This window comes from Borostomias antarcticus, assembly GCF_949987555.1.
Source record: "Borostomias antarcticus genome assembly, chromosome: 16".
NCBI classification, from domain to species: domain Eukaryota; kingdom Metazoa; phylum Chordata; class Actinopteri; order Stomiiformes; family Stomiidae; genus Borostomias; species Borostomias antarcticus.
In genome coordinates, this window is record NC_140249.1 from 21,278,366 (window position 1) to 21,295,865 (window position 17,500).

At 48.1% G+C, this 17,500-nt stretch overlaps 1 protein-coding gene across 1 annotated transcript in view; it reads right to left on the reverse strand.

Annotated features, from left to right (window-relative positions):
• The window catches only part of LOC311319775 (unconventional myosin-IXAb-like), a gene marked incomplete at both ends in the record, with an annotated part of 90,386 nt that overhangs the window by 12,215 nt on the left and 60,671 nt on the right, over positions 1-17,500 (reverse strand). The window contains 14 exons of the mRNA XM_084451379.1: positions 357-453; positions 1,086-2,357; positions 3,697-4,004; positions 5,294-5,443; positions 5,559-5,681; positions 5,840-5,950; positions 6,194-6,274; positions 6,373-6,535; positions 7,180-7,320; positions 7,503-7,578; positions 10,050-10,169; positions 11,137-11,332; positions 12,769-12,910; positions 16,208-16,329. Coding sequence (XP_084307505.1) covers positions 357-453; positions 1,086-2,357; positions 3,697-4,004; positions 5,294-5,443; positions 5,559-5,681; positions 5,840-5,950; positions 6,194-6,274; positions 6,373-6,535; positions 7,180-7,320; positions 7,503-7,578; positions 10,050-10,169; positions 11,137-11,332; positions 12,769-12,910; positions 16,208-16,329 — 3,102 coding nt within the window. The remainder of the gene's footprint in view (positions 1-356; positions 454-1,085; positions 2,358-3,696; positions 4,005-5,293; positions 5,444-5,558; positions 5,682-5,839; positions 5,951-6,193; positions 6,275-6,372; positions 6,536-7,179; positions 7,321-7,502; positions 7,579-10,049; positions 10,170-11,136; positions 11,333-12,768; positions 12,911-16,207; positions 16,330-17,500) is intronic.

Below are 17,500 nucleotides of genomic sequence, written 5' to 3' on the forward strand. Positions count from 1 at the left end.
TGTGCGTGCTAAAATTGCGTCTGTGTGAGAGAGTGTGCGCATACATGAACGTGTGTGTGTTTGCAGCATCACCAGTAGAAATCAGTAGGGACTGCACGTCAACCACCAGGCTGTGTGTGTGTGTGTGTGTGTGTGTGTGTGTGTGTGTGTGTGTCTGTCTGTCTGTCTGTCTGTCTATCTATCTATCTATCTATCTATCTACCTACCTATCTATCTGTTGAATCTGATTAACCATATCAAATGCTGTGTTAACTCAATAGACTCGTGAACACGCACCCAACTCCCTTGAACTGAGCGCTCCTCTGACAGCGTGTGCGGTCAGTGTGTAAGCGCTTGTGTGAGACGCTCCTCCTCACCTCTCTGGTTCTGGACCCTCCGAAGGCTCTGGACCCGGAAGCCTCTTCCCGGTGCATGGCCAAGGAGCGCTCCTGGTTCACCAGGTCCTTGTCTGACCTGCAACACAGTCAGGAGAAAAACACGCTTCACGTCTGGGTGTGGATACCAAATACCTTTTGGTAACGCTTCAGAATAAGCCTGATTAATAAACCATTTATAAAGCATTGGTTCATAATCTGTTCATTGTTTACAAATTATTATTACAACATTTACAAAACCTTTTGATTAATCTAAAGACATGTATTAAGCCTTTCTAAAGACATTTCTAAGCATTTCTATGTATTTCTAAAGAGCATACTACATTAAAGAGCTAACATTTATGAATTCACAATGCATTAAGGTTATTCATAATGTATAGAGCAGCCAATTATCACATACCTTATACAAATCATTAGTAAATCATTTAAAACTGGTTTATTAGTAATTTATAAATGATTTACTAAATGTGATAAATAGATCACTAAAGTGTATAAATGTTGTAAATGATTTGTAAAGGATGGTCAGATTATGAACAGATGCTTTATAAATGGTTTATTAACACCAACAAGGGTTATTCTGAAGAATTACCTACCTTTTGAGATACTGTAGGAAACAAGACAGTATCACATTTTATACCATATCCGCTGTATGGTTTAGATATTATACCCATATGACTAAGCTATCCAAGAGAGCAGTGGTGTCCCACTCACTTGGAGAAGGGTAGCTTGCGTCTGGGTGGAGAGGTGACGTTGGTGGGAGGTTTCTCCGTCATGTTGACGCTGATGGTCTTGGTGGGGGTCTTCTTGGTCTCCAGGCCCGTGCTGGGGGGCACCCTGCTCTCCTGGGCAGGCCGACCGGCTTTTCTCTCCTGCTGGCTGACGGGAACGTCAGGAACAGAAGCCTTGGGCTCCAGAACGATCTGGATGTCCACCTCTGAGGAGCAAAGCCCAACGTCTGGTGGTCCTGCCATGGCAGACCTCTCTACCCCAGATAAGTCTCTCTGAGGTTGGGTAACCGTCCTGGGTTGCTGCCCCTTTGCTGGTCCTACCTCCAGGGTGCTGGGAGTAGGGGGGGAAACGGTGACGGTTACCCCAATCTGAGGCGCACCTCTCTGGGCTTGGGCCACCAGCATCTCTCCCTCTTCCAGGGGGCTCTCCTTCTGCATGCTGATGACCACCACCACAGGCCTTCGCGAGGTGGACTCCCTCCGTTCTCTGAGGGGCTTGCTGGGGCTCTCCGGCCCAGTTTCCTGCATGGGGCTGGAACAGCGGTCCGAGGGGATATAGAAGGTGGCCCTTGGAGCCTCGTCGTCGATAGGGGACGAGGGGACGGACTTTCCGGCCAAGTTGACGTCATTTTCTGGTGGATGCGTGTCCATTGGAGACCCCAGTCTGTCCGAATCGTCTTGGGCGGTCCCTATTGCCGTTGACGTTTGACTGGGGTTACCAGGCCCCTCCACCTCCTCTGCACTGAGGAGCTCAAAGCTCCCATGGCTAGTAGGAGACCCCCTGGTGGGAGAGTGCTGGTGGTCCTCCAGGGGGCAGGGGGCGCCGTCAGCCACAGGCTCCTCTGAGAGAGGGCCTCCTAAACTGGTGGTTCTGACCTTCAGGAGCTCGAGGCTGAACTGGGCCTGTTCCAGCTCCCTCATCCGTCTGCTCTCCCTCTTAGACCTGGTTCTGTGGCCGGGTTCCTCGGTACCCCGGCTTCTCTCCGCCTCTCGATCGTCCTCGAAGGACTCGGACCTGGAGTCTTCCACAGGTCTGTCTGAGAGGTCCTGGAGTTGGCTCTCCTGTCGCGGAAGGTCGGTGTCCTCCGACGTGTCTGTGTCCAGGCCCATGATCCGATCTGGCGGTTGTTCTTCTGGGCTCGTCTGTCCGTTGAGCAGCTGCCTCTCACTCAAACGCTGCTCTTTCAGTTCTTGGAACCTGAGGGAACAGTCATGATTGTAAGCGATCGTTAAAGTGAACATGTAGGCAAACGTGCTGTTAGAGAGCCACGGTTAAAAAGACAAGCCTTTTGTCCTGTGTTTGACTGAGTGACCCACCATACCCACCAACCCCAGCTAGCATACCCACCAACCCCAGCTAGCATACCCACCAACCCCAGCTAGCATACCCACCAACCCCAGCTAGCATACCCACCAACCCCAGCTAGCATACCCACCAACCCCAGCTAGCATACCCACCAAACTGTCGTGTATTAATTTGATTAGGCCCTAATTAGACTAAACCCTTTGTTCTAATCAAGATGATATTATACATGTCTATTGAATAAGAGAGTTCAAGCCAGAGCAGCAGAATAGTATCAGGAGAGTTTTCATGAGGGAGGGGGAGTCACGAGGAGAATCGTGGGAAAGCAGGTGTTCTCACAAAAAGAAACGTGGAAACGAGAATTTGAAACATTAAAATCAGATAACATTGATTCAGGCAAGAAACATTAAAACAACATAGCGTGGGAAAGCAGGTGTTCTCACATAAACGAGACTGTTCATCAGATAACATTGATTCAAGAATGAATGTACAAATAAATGTTTTTTAAAAATTGGCATGAGTCAGAGACGAAGTTAATGGTGAATTAAAACTGTGAATCAGCTCACCCACCACCAGGGGGAAGCACATACAATACAGTTTCAATACACCATTAAAGTATTGTCTGGGAACTCTTACCACTAGGGGGAAGCACTTGCAATGTATATGTTAATACACTATTATAATCGTGCCAAATTAGGGGTGTGTTTTAAAAAATGGGTTGTGGTCAAGCTAGAAGGGCGGGGATAACCCAGAGAAGGTATATAAGACGCTGTCACAAGTCAGTCTGTGTGTCATCTCTCTCGAGCCCACCGGTCTTATTGTCTGTTACTGCTGAACATGCAATAAAGCCTGTTGCATCGGATCCAAGTGTTACCAGTGCCTTATTGATTTGACTTCAACTACTGAACAAAGAAATTTTCAAGTTTTAAGATTTTAATTAAACAGCTAAAGGCGTCATATACGTCAATACCCACCAACCCCAGCTAGCATACCCACCAACCCCAGCCAGCATACCCACCAACCCCAGCCAGCATACCCACCAATCCCAGCTAGCATACCCACCTACCCCAGCTAGCATACCCACCAATCCCAGCTAGCATACCCACCAACCCCAGCTAGCATACCCACCAATCCCAGCTAGCATACCCACCAACCCCAGCCAGCATACCCACCAACTCCAGCCAGCATACCCACCTACCCCAGCTAGCATACCCACCAATCCCAGCTAGCATACCCACCAACTCCAGCCAGCATACCCGCCAACCGCAGCTAGTATGCCCAGCATGTTTACCTGAGGCGTGCCAGGTAGCCTCTGCCCGCCGCCTGCAGCTGCACCGCGGCCTCCTGTAAACCGCAGTAGCGCATCCGCTCCCTGTAGCCCCTCCACGCCGCTTGAACCGTCATGGCCGCCGAGGCGCGGAGCCGGCTGCAGTGTCTCCAGCTCCTCTGGAGGACCAGGGCGGAGTCCCTCCACAGCAGGAACTGGCGGCGCTCCCGGAAGCCCCTCCACGCCGCCTGCAGGCAGACCGCCGCCCCCTCCTGGACGGCCGGGTCCACCGCAGCTTCCGACTGGCGCAACAGGCAGCCGCGCCACCACGTCTGAGGAGGAGCACAAGTTGAATCACACACTACCTTTAAATACAGCAAATTTATTTCACACACTACCTTTAAATACATCAAATTAATTTATTTCAGTACATTTCAGAATTGTATCAGGATTATGAAAACTTTACATTCCAAAAGGCCAATTTGCATGGGAGAAATAAAAAATGTGATGAGAGATTTCCAATATGAGCAGGCTATGAGAAACAGAAGTTTGTGGAATGTTATTTCATGTATGATAACAATGTGAATGATTTTTGAGTTGAAAGTGTGACTAGCCAAATAAACTTGTTGAGGACAAACCACAACATTTTGACGGCTCCTTTTCACAGTTATAAACTCAATTCCTTGACTCTTTGTTCTTGTGAGGTGAAGACTAAAATGTATGAACAGTGCTACTGTGATAAATATATTTGAGAGTAAAATTCTAAATAAAATCTATGCTACATTTACCTTTAGCCATGAGTAAAATGTAAAAAAGCACTAGGCTATTCAACTTTCTTCGTTTTGGTTTATTTCTGTAAGGAAATGGTAATTTTCAAATATTTGGAATGTTAACCTCAACACAATTTGACATTTTAAACAGCCACTTTTCAAACTGCCGGTTGAGTGTCTTTGTAATCATTCTCTATTATTCTCCAAATGATTATCGGAGTGTTTGAGTGTTTCTGTCCTGCTGTTCCACTGTTCTGAGCTGACTGTGTTTGTTTTTGTTCAGTCTGACACTAATTTGGAGAGAGTTGCTCAGCACCTCGTCCAGAAACAACACAGCTCTATCCCCCCTCTCTCTCTCCCTCTCCCTCTCTCTCTCTCTCCCTCTCCCTCTCTCTCTCTCTCTCTCTGCCAGGCGGAGCTGGTCAACCTCCTGAACGCTGGGGTGGGGAGAGGAGACGGGACCCCGCCCCTCCAGGAAGAGGCCTAGGGAGGCTGCGTTTGAGGCCGAGGTCATCGTACCGGGCTGCAAGAGAGCCCGCGAGACCCGGCACCCGGAGGCCGAGCCAGACCGCTGCTCCGGACGCAAGCACAGGAAGTCCCAGCGCAGGCGGAAGGAGAAACACTCCAGCTAATAGAGAACTGTTCTGTTCTCCAGCTGCTAGAGAACTCTACTTTACCACTATTCTAACTCAGTACAGCACCACGGTAAATTGTTCCATGACCCATTTTAGATATTAATTTATTATTGATATGAAAAATTAAAAAATGGCTTTTTATTTATTTATTTAAATTTCAACAACTTTGTGTATTGTGTACATGTAAACGCAATAGCCAGCGCCGTGGCGTCTCACCTGGACGACGCAGGCGGCCCGTCGCATGTCGACGAAGCGCTTCCTCTCCAGCACGGCCCTGAAGCGGCGCTGCAGCGTCACGATGCGCCGCAGCACTTCCTGGTGGAGGAGGGCCTGCAGGCGCTGACGCTCCGCCTCCCGCAGGAACACCTGCCATGGGGGTGGGAGGGGGGGGTCTGTCAGTGACTAGACACAACCTACCCCCAAAAAAACATCTACAGTTTGACCAGAGGAGCAGGGCAATGGGTGAGGAGTGTTTGCGTACCATGGTGTTGCCCACTTGATACCCGGCGGGCGCCAGGTGGATCTTGCGGAAGAACTCCCTGACGCCCGACTTGGTGGGGCTGGTCCCACGGGGAAGCAACACGTGGAAGTGACGCACAAAGTTCTAGAAACACACACGGGAGAAGGGAGATGGAACCATTAAATGAACAGAATATGCCCAAAAATAATACATTTACCCTCTCTGAATGTTTTTCAGTTGGGTAACCCTGGTTTAGCTAGTTATGGCGTGCTGTAATGTGATTGGCTGGTGTTAGGGCTCACCTGGAAGGTGTACTTGATGCTGTATCCTGATTGGCGGATGCGGACGGTCTCCAGCATGCCTGTGTACCTTAGCTGTCTGAGAACCAGGGTGTCATTGAACCGCAGGGGGAGCTGAGAGAGACGTAGAGAGAGAGAGAGAGAGAGAGAGAGGGAGAGAAAGGGAGAGAGAGACATATAGAGAGAGAGAGAGAGAGAGAGGGAGAGAGACAGAGAGGGGGAGAGAGACAGAGAGAGAGGGAGATTCTCAATCAATCAATCAATCAATCAATTCTCAATCAAGTCTTAGTTGTATGACAGTTGTAAACACAGACATCAAACCAGATGGTTTGTTGTGGCTATATACAGTGTACATACCTTTTCTGCATTGGATCGGATACACTTGACAAAGTAGGGCTCTGACTGACCCAGGGTCTCCATCAGTTTATTCAGAGAGGCCTACAAGCAGAGAAAAACAACAATGCACTCCCATTCTACTGCGTTAAAGACAATGTAATACACCGAGATTGCACTAGGTGGCGATCTCAGCGCTTTACCTGGAACTGGGCGCTGATGCTGGGGGGCTTCTTCTTCTTGTGCAGGTGCAGCAGGGACTTGGTGATGCGGTCGTGCAGCGTCACGCTGCTCAGGTACCTCAGAGACTTGACGTCCAGGAGGTGCTTGGGGAGGCTGGGCTTGGACTTGTAGTTTTTGTTCCGCCTACAGACGAGATGAGGAGCGGCCTTGTGGTTAGAGCGTCCTCCCTGAGGTCGGGAGGTCGGGGGTTCGATCCCTGGCCGAGTTGTACCAAAGACAAAAAGAAAGGGTCCCAGTGCCTCCCTGCTTGGCGCTCAGCATCAAGCGTTGGGATTGGGGGTGAGTCCCTGTGACATACTAGCATCATGTCCAGGGGGTGGACTTGTACGTCAAGCTGCCTCACGCTAAGGAATCAGGAGATAGGCTCTTGCCCTATGGGCCACTAGGCTCCAGAACCATTGGTTCTCAAGGCTACTTACAGACGGGGAACATATTTCCAGGTGATCTCTCCTGTGAAGTTAAATGTGCTATATACTGTAGATAAAGATTGAATATGAACACTGAGTTACAATGGTTTGATCACCCCATGACCGTAATTTGACCACAGTTTGAGTGAGTGAGTGAGTGAGTGAGTGAGTGAGTGAGTGAGTGAGAGTGAGTGAGTGAGTGAGTGTGAGTGAGTGAGTGAGTGTGTGTGTGTGTGAGTGAGAGTGTGTGTGTGTGTGTGTGTGTGTGTGAGTGAGTGAGTGAGTGAGTGAGTGAGTGAGTGAGTGAGTGTGTGTGTGTGTGTGTGTGTGTGTGTGTGTGTGTGTGTGTGTGTCACTCACAAGAGGATGCCCTGGGCTCTCTCCAGGAGTTTGCTGCTGGTGGAGTTGGCGAAGATGCCGTCCTCCTCCAGCGCCGTGCCCGTGGTGGACAGACGACCCTGCCTGGAGCTGCGCCCGTTACAGCCCACGCCGTACCCCTCCCTGAGGGACAGGAGAGAGGGGGGGGGGGGGGGGGAGGGAGGGGGACAAAGGGAAAGCAGATAAACAGGCTCTGTTGATGCAGGATTTTACACTATTGATAAGTATGCATACACACGCACGCATACGCACACACAAACACACCAAACGCAACCACACAATGTGGATCTGTATGACGGACATACCAGGTAGATTTCTCATTCAGGGCGTTGGTCCCCTGAAGGTCAGACAAGGGGGTCCGTGGATTCTTACGCGTGATGCCTGCAGTAGAAAGAGGGACAGGACTGTTAAATAACGCCATACTTTGCCATACTGCATCTACTATGGTATAGGACTGTAAAGCACTCTGTGCATCCGTGCTGTGAAGAGCGCTATATAAATAAAGCTTACTTACTTACTTACTTACTTATTTACTTACTTACTTACTTACTTACTTACTTACTTACTTATTTACTTACTTATTTACTTACTTACTTACGTACTTACTTATTTACTTACTTACTTACTTACTTACTTACTTACTTAGGACGGACATCTAAGTTCATTCATTTAAATAATCATAATCTATTTCTTCAATATGTCCAAAGGTAGCATTTTTGGCTTATATTAGCCCACACGCTATAACCCACAGTATCCCCCATAGTGAGGTAAAGTGCTTTAGTTCCACATTACAATCAGTTCAGACTTCAGCTCTGCTTTTAATACCCTAGAACCACACATCCTTCTCAGTAACCCCAGACAGATGTCTGTTAAACCCATATAGATGAGTCCAGGCTCATCAAAACAGATGTTACTTCTCAAGGACGTGTGAGTTCTCCCACACTCTTTATATTATCTACAAATAATGGTACAATCAATCGTTCCAGCACATTTTACCGTCAACTTTTCGGATGACACTGTCATCTTGGGACTTGTGGAAACAGACGCTGCCAAGTCTGGGCTATAGTTTGGAGGTTAAAACATTCGAACGGTGGTGTGAGGACCGATGACAGAAAAAAAGAAGAAATGATTTTTTGATCCAGGAAATGTGGGGGGATCATTGTCCACTACTGCGTTATCCAGGCTCATTCTTACAAATACTTGGGGGTAGATATGGACAGTAATCCGCCTTGGAATGTCCGTGTGAATTCTGTGTGCGCTGGGATCCGACAGCGACTCTACTGTGAAGACCCAGGATGTTTGGGTTGGACAGAGGGTATTGATGTTATTTTATCATGCGGTGATAGAGAGCAATATTATGTTATGGAATTTCAGCTTGGTTTGGGAACATATCAGTTAAGTTAAAATCACAGCTAAATAGACAGGTCTGGTCCACACAGCAGTGAACGTGGTGGGGGAGATGGAGCATCCCTCCAAATGCTCTTTGAGAAGGTTAAACAGGCCGACCCCTAGGCCCGGTATTCAGAATATGAACTGCACCCATCAGGTAGACGCTACAGAGTCCAATTAAACAGGAGAAGATACCTGAACAGGTATAAAAAGTCTTTCATTCTCCATCAGTGAATCTCATGAACTCAGGACATGAGGAGGGGGTGAAATGAGGGGTTGTGTTGCATGTAAATGAACGCACTTAATGTCTGTTACTGTACTATAATTGTATGCATTTTTATGTGGCAGCCTTTACGTCCGACACAAATTTCCCTGGGGACAAATAAAATATCTTGAATTTTGAAACTTGAGTTCCCACTGTCCCTGTCCCCCTCCCCCTCCCCCTCCCCCCCCCCCCCCCCTCCCTCCCCCTCCCCTCTCCTCTCCTCTATCCTCATCTCTCCTCTCCCTCTTAATGGAGTCTGATTTCCCAGCTGGTCGTCTCCTGCTATTCTTTAACAGGCCGGATCAAGGCGGAGTGGGAGACATCGGCACCGCGGCTCCGGGCGTGACTGTGTTTAACTCTGAACACCGAACGGCTCGCTCGCCACGGTTCGAGCCAAATCGCTACACGCGAACCTCGAAACAAAAGCCCCGCTTACTGGATCAAGATATTGGCCCAAGCGTGATGGAGTATTGGATTTGAGGTGAGGCCGAAGGTCTGGAGGTAATTTGAGACAGCTGTGTGGGTTTGGAGCCGTGCTGGAGTCGGTTCTGGTTCTACTGGAGGGGGAGATTTCTCTGAGGGGATAAACCTATAAGTACTGGTGTCTGGCGGACATCGGATCCCATCGGATTCGTGTCCATCACTCTGCGTGACAGTTGACAGCGCACACACACAAAGATATACACACACACACACGCACGCTCGCGCAAAGACACGCCCACAACCCCCACGCCCGAGCCCTGAGGATGGAGGGGTAGAGCGAGAGAGCGAGTGGGCAGAGCTCGCCGAGCTCATCGGTAAACACCGCCGGTCAACACAGATTAATGCAATGCGATTGCGCAAGCAGCCATGCATAGGGAAGCACTGAGCAACGAATCATAGAGTCTGATTCCTAATAACTCATTAGGGATTCTAATGACGTGGTAGTCGGGCACGGAAATTGCTTGCGACCCATTTAGTTAAATATGGACGCCGGCGTATTTCGTGACAGCGCATGATAGTGATGCTGAAATTGGTTTGACCCTGACTGAAATGGAGAGTTGTGAGGAGGGTGCACTGAATATGGAAATGTACAAATTCGTTTTTGGCGAGTGAACGGGCTATGTTGACTGAGGTGAACCGTTCCCTCCCTCTCTCTCTCACTCCGGGGGTGTACGAGCGGGCGGCAGAGAGGGTTTGTGGGAGTTGGGAGTCGTACTGTATTTCTCGTCCTTGCATCTCTGCAGGATCTCCAGGCTCCTCTGGTGCACGGGGTGGTGGAGGAAGCTGAAGCTGTCCACGCTCTTGATGACGGCGCACGGGACGGCCGCGTCGTTCCCTGAGAGGGGGGTGGGGCGGGGTGGGGGGGGGGGGGGGGGGGTTGAGGTCGGAGGGGAGATAGAAAGAGACAGAGAGAAAAGAACGCAAATCATCCACGATTAGCCAAAAAAACGACCGCGGTTATCCGAATGGATCGCACTGTAACACGGCGCTCAACATCGGCGCTAGTCCTGTGCACCATGAGCCGGTGAGCGAACCGCCGAATCCCAACCGCCCTCAACACGCCACGACATCGCTGGTCTCGACTCGGAGGTTCTAGATGCATATTTGAACATCCCAGAACCGCGGCCGGTCTTTATGGTGATGAATAATGGACAGGGGTCCGGGGGGCTTGTGAAGTCAGCCTCACGCTGGCTGGGAACAGTCAGAACACAGTCTGTCGGGCGGGAAACTTTTTTTTTTCCTCCTCCGCCCCAGAGCGAAAGAACAAATGTGAGCGATAGCTATTTCTGACAGCCCAGTGAGGGGAACACGCTGTGCTGAGCGCGTCCGCGGGGGAAATCAGATGCTCTTTAGACGACGCGCCACTGAGCTGCTCTCTGTCACTGTGGGGGAAAAATCTGCATCTAATCGTATGCTTGTCATGTGTTGCTGTACTGTAGAGAGCTGAGAGTTTGTATGGGTTGCAGGATGTAACGCATACGCAAATATGTAACAGGGGCCTTTAAGTGTGTGTGTGTGTGAAGATTATGTTTGAGGGACTGTATGAGCTGTGTACCGCTGCGATCCGTGTGTTTGTGTGTACGAATGTGTGTGTGTGTGTGTATTTACGTGTGTGTGTGTGTGTGAGAATGTGCGCATGTGCGTGTATTTGTGTGTGTGAGAATGTGTGCGCGTGCGTGTATTTGTGTGTGTGTGTTTGTGTGCACGAATGTGCGTGTGCGTGTGTGTGAGAATGTGCGCGCGTGCGTGTATTTGTGTGTGTGTGTGTGTTTGTGTGTGTGTGTAGAGGGTTGTCCACTCACCGGTCTTCTTGACGGTGTGTCTCCGGCCCGCCTCCCTGAAGGCAACCAGGGCCCTGAAGTAGGCGCGCAGCACGGCCCAGCGGAACGTGGCCACGGGGTCGATGCCCATCAGGCCGCAGATGAAGGCGTTCTTGCTGCTCTTGAGCAGGGCCACGATGTCGGGGCGCATGTGGTCCGTGTTCTTCTCCCTGAAGTCCTGTTAAAGACCGCGGCGCGGAGATTAGCGCAATCTAGAGTACGGCCTCCTCAGAACACGACCTAGAACCGTGTTTAGAACCATATTCAGAACCACATCTCACTCTTGAAAAATCATTTTGTCAGGAGAGTTATCTACTATATTTTGCTGATATATTGAGTGTGGAACTACTGTTTTTTGGTCTCTCGTACTCGATAGCAGCTTTGATGGATCTCAACAGATGACTCAAACCATAAAGTTAAAACAGAAACACGTGTAACTCAAAAATAATGTACTACTCGTCACTCCATGGCTGCTAACCAACATCACTGTGCTTCAAACGTTTGGCATGACAATAAGACTATCTGCTAAATGTCCAACAGGCAGACACTAGAAACACATCAACAAATTGTGTTTGTGTCACTGAACGAGCCCCAGGGAACAACCAAGCTACAGGGGCTCTGGTTTGAGGCGGCAGCATCTATAATGTAGCCTGAACAACATTTGTTTTCATATTTCATATCGTCATATGGTATATGACGTGGATCAGGCCCATGGAGCGGAAGCCTGGGATATGAGAACATCATTTATGTCAGATTCACAGCAGCGTTCTCCGCCTGCTTCACCGAGCGCACACACACATCAGAAGGGGTTCATTTCTCCTGTCTGACAGAACAGTTGACTGAATCTCAACAGGATTAAAGAGCTGGGAGTGAAGCTGGGAGTGTTGGATCTTATTCTCCTTTCATGGTCAGACATACACACACACTCGCACTCACACACACGCACACACACGCACACACACACACACGCACACGCACACGCAGAGCTTCCCACAAGCCAACCATTATGTTCATTATCCTAACATGTTACCATTACACGTTTAATACATTTGGTAAACCTTGCATATGCATAGTGGCCAACAGATATATGTGACAACTTAATATCTACTGTATAGCTGAAGCTTTTATGGGGGGGATATAAAATCTAACAACAAGTGCCCTCAGCCTTTGCAACAAATGTGCTTCATATTAGCACACAGCAGGGGGGCTGCAGGACTCATAGAGGAATATCAGTCTGGGAACAACAGGGGAACTCCACCGTTCTTTCTCAATGCATATACAAGTGATATGTACTGTTCTAAAGGGCTTGGGTCACCTGAAGGTCACTTTCTCAGAGGAGCACAGGTCATGAAGCCGTGCCACTGGGGAAGATCTACTGACGGACCACAGGAGGCTATCTGTCAGCGTAAGCATGTACAGGAACACCGATGCACGCTGACTTATGGGCTTGTTGCGCTGGTAGTACCACGACTCGACGTGAGTAATGGCCGCACTGATTCATGGACACACACACACACACACGTACAGTACACTCCCCCACACGCACAAATCAACACACGTGCGCATGCATGCACTCTCACACACACACACACCGCATGTCAGGAGCCTTCTCACCTTGACCCCATACTTGACCTTGCCGGCGTAGTGGCGGATGATGAAGGCGGGCTCCATGACAGCGGGGAACTCGATGTAGCTGTTCCCCTCATGCTGCCGCTTGAACTTGTCCAGCAGCGTCTGGTTAGAGGCCTGGGGGAAGCTGGGGGAGGAAGTGGTGTGGGGGGGGGGGGGTGGGGGTGTGGGGGGGAGCAGAGGGCCGAAGACAAAGAATTTGTCAGCTTTGAAGCTCTTTCTTTCTCTCTCTCTCTCTCTGCACAAGCCTGTAAAAACAGACACGTTCACTGTGACTGATGGAGTCGGACGACGGCGGGCGCTTTTCGTTTAAATGAGCGAGCTGTTGTGTCAGCTCTTTCTTTACGCATATACATTAACTGTGGGTCTCCGGTCACCTTTGAACCTGACGAGGCCGATGGGATTCCCTCTACTCGACCGTGCAAAGTGCTCCCTCTGCTGCACTACTACCCCTTCGCTACTCAGCACTCAGTCAAACGCGTCTTAAGGAGGTTATAGCACATCTACAGTAACAAGCCTTGCAGGGTCACCGAGCCGGCCTGTTATAAATGGACTCCTGAAAAACAAATCCTATCCTCTAGAGACGCGGAAGGCAGTGACCTTAGCTTAACTATGAGCGGTGAAATCTTGAGCGTGTCTCGGGATACTTCATTATCATTAGCATCATGTTGCTTTGTGCGTTGGAATATATCATGCGAGGGGCCTGGGATGAGGAGGGGGGGGGCAGATCCCTCTTTGGGGGGGGGATCCCTCTTTGACCCTTTGGCTCTGGGAAAGCAGTCCTGACACCATCCCCACTCTCCCGTCCGCTTGTTATTGCATCCAGATGAGCCCGAGAGCTAAGTAGCTAGCATCGCTGCTGACTAGCTGTGGCTAATGGCTACGTGGGGCTCTTGGTTTGTTTTGAGTGTGCGGGGCTGGCTTTCATTTATGGAGGATTGTGATGGGATTATGCACTGACCCCTACGGGGGAGCATAAAAAAGAAAAACGAGCACTCATGTGCCCCAGTCAGACAATCAGTTAGCGTGTCATTAGCTTTCATGGCTACGTTAGCTTTAATAACATTCATCCATTTCACTAATGAACAAAGCCTCTAATATTTGTGTTTCTTAGATTAAGTCAGGTTTTCATTATGCTTTTAGGGGGTAGCGGTTTAAGACCAAGGGGGTGGGGTTTAAGATAATATATTTTATTAATAATAATTTAAAATCCCCAAACCGGGATCACCCCCCCCACCCGTATATAGGCCTATATATGGTAGGCTATAGGCTAATATAACATAGGCGATGTATTGCATTCATAAAAAAGTAGGCAATTTTTTGACTGATTTCAAAAGAAAACACATAAGGTGAGCTTATTATTAAAATTAGGCTATTATTATCGATTGCTTTCAAAACACTGGCTGCTCATCAGAACAGTAACGAAAAGGCCAAAAAAGTCATGCAATTCTGAAGTAGCCTAATATCTTGTTGTTGGCTCGGCCCAGCCATTGAAACGGCGCTGGAACCTGCGCTTTCCGGGACCGTGGATCATCAGGGTGGTCAGATTCTTCACTTATATTATGTTTGGCCGTCTGAATAAGATCTTTTATGTCTGCACTCCCAACGTGTGCGACAGACAAAGTGATCTTGCAGTGTGTGCAAAAGGCAACATTTTCATTGCCGGCTACTTCTTGGATAAAGGGGTAGGCTACGTTTTCTTAAGCTCTATAAAAAAGCTTATTTTTCTCTTGGGCATGATGACAGATTCTAGAACGCTTAGCAGCGTGACAGCTGCCAGACAGCCTACATCATAAAGAAAGACGAAAAATGCATATAGACTAAACTATATATTCCAACATTCTAGGGCCCCTACTTTTCAGTCTATATATGCGTATACGTAGGGGTAGCATATTTATAACGTAATTAGGAGGCACAATATTACCTACCATAGCTACACAGATGACACCCAGCTCTATATTTCTGTAACACCCGATGACTACAGTTCAGTTGACCACCTGTTAGAATGCATTGCTGATATAACTCCATGGGTGTCACAGAATGTTAAACCAGAATAAAACTGATGTGCTGCTCATTGGTGAAAAAGTTTAAAAAGGGAGAGACTATCTGGACATTAAAAACACTGAACTACAATGAACACCAAATGTCAAGTTTGATTCTGATCTTAATTTTGAGGCCCATATGAAGAATGTGACTAGGACATGTTTTTATCACTTGAGAAACATTGCTAAGGTGAAACCTTTTTATCTCCCAGGCCGACACAAAGACTAATGCATGCTTTTATCAGTAGCAGGTTGGATTACTGTAACGCTCTCCTATCCGGTCTACCAACGAAAGCTACAGTATTAACCAACTTCAAATAGTACAAAATGCTGCCGCACGTCTCCTCACTAAGACCAGAAGGAGGGCTCACATCACACCAGTCTTACAATCACTACACTGGTTACCAGTCAGTTTTAGAATAGATTTTTAGAATAGATTATTTTATTAGTTTACAAAGAACTTCATAGTCATGCACCTGAATAAATGTCAGGCATGCTTTTATGATATACACCAAGTAGGTCCCTGAGGTCGTCTGGCACTGAACGTTTAACGGTTCCTGGAGCCGGGACCAAGAGGCATGGGGAGGCAGCCTTCAGTGTTCACGCCCCCCGCCTCTGGAATACCCTGCCAGAAAACCTACGAAGGGCTGAAACTGTGGGAACTTTTAAGCGAGATCTTGAGACATACCTCTTAAATCTTGCTTTTATCATGTAGTTTTATTTTAAAGTCGCACTTAAATGAAAAAAGCATTCTGTCCCATTTTGGTTCACATAATTGGTCAGTGTTCACCTATTCAACGATGTATGCCAAAACATTTACAAAATTCTACTTTTGTTGTTATCTTACATCAAAGTATATAATTTCTTACTTCCTGGAAATCGGTAGGTCACGTGCAATGACGACAACAGGTACCTTAGATTGTAGGCCAATAATCTCACATCAATCAACGCTATCCTTCTATCGAATCTGTCTAAAGTTCTTAAAACCCGTCCACTTGTCAATGTTCCAATCAAATTCCTCTAAACATATGTCCCACCCTCAAAGCTTGTTTGCGTCGGAAATACATCAAACTACGGAAGTTAGATGATCTCAAACGTCCGTTTCAGTGCGACTTTAATATTCTTTCATTATTATTTTTAATGTTTTACTGTTTCTTATTTTCTCTTTCTGTTTTACCATATATGTACCATCCTGTTCCATTTTCTTATTGTACTTTTCTTAATACCAACTAATAAACCATGTTTTTATTTATTCTGTAAAGCACTGTGTGCTACATTTGCTTGTATGAACATGTGATATATAAATAAAATTGACTTTGACGTGTCCCATGAGAGAATGAGTTTTTGGGATCTTGAAGGTTCACTCGTTTAAGGTAACGTACTTGCACTCCTCGTCCAGCAGGTGGAGCAGCGCAGTGGGCTTCTTGCTGATGAGGTTGATGCAGCCTGTGTTGTCAATGTAGTCAATGTTGTGCCAGCTGATGCCCTCTGCTCTGTACTCCTCCTGAGGGGGAAAGGTGGACAATGATGGTGTAAAGTAGACCAGGAAGTCATATTACATTTCATATTATACTTCAGAAGTCAGGTCCAATTTGTGCCCCCGGACATCAAGAGTACCTACTACTAGGGGCGCCCCGGTAGCTCACCGGGTAAGGCACGCACCATGTGAAGGCTAGTCCTTTGCGTGGCGGACCAGGGTTCGATTCCCGGCTCGGGTCCTGTGCCGCATGTCCTCCCCTCTCTCTCTCCCACATTTCCTGTCTCTCTACACTGTCCTATACCATTAAAGCTGAAAAGCCCTAAAAAATATCTTAAAAAAAGAAAGAATACCTACTACTAGTACTACAAACTCTGTAGTTGATGGGAAAACAAAAGATAAGAAGTACCAGTCAACATGAGGTATACCTGCAATGGGGAATGGCAGTCAGAGGGACAGCAAGAGCACAAACATAACATCTTCAGCCTTACAGAAAAGACTACAGTACAACCTGTGGCCAGTGTCTTCATGTGCCTTTCACTATTCCCAATGAGAGATGTAGTCATGTCTAGAGCCAAGCAACCTGAAGATAATACCACCTGGCCAATGGACCGGGTAGTATAATTGGGGTCAGTGGCTCAGGTCATATGCGTGACTGAGTTATGATTCTAAACTGTGGTTCTGAGCCCCAGGGGGATAGTACTGTACTGTAGCTGCTAGGTGTCAGTAGCCCTAGAGGAGTCTTTCTCTGGTGGTCACTGTGTCGGGGCGGCTGTAGCTCAGATGGTAGAGCGGGTCCTTCAACGATCGAAGGGTCAGTGGTTCGAATCCCAGCTCCGACTGTCCACATGTCGAAGTGTCCTTGAGCAAGACACCTAACCCCAAATTGCTCCCAATGAGCAGGTTTAGCACCTTGAATGGCAGCTACCGCCATTGGTGTGTGAATGTGTGTGTGAATGGGTGAATGAGAGGCCATTGTAAAGCGCTTTGAGTGCCGCTAAGGTGGAAAAGCGCTATACAAGTGCAGTCCATTTACCATTTACCTTTTGGTGCTAGTGCCAGATAGACTGCCAGTATAACAGACCTAACATAGCAGGAACATGTTGTCCCTCTTTATCTGTGGTTGAATCATCCGAAAAGTATTTGTGACATGCAGCACGTTTTCTTGCTTTGGATCGCGGTAAAAGGAAAGCAGAAC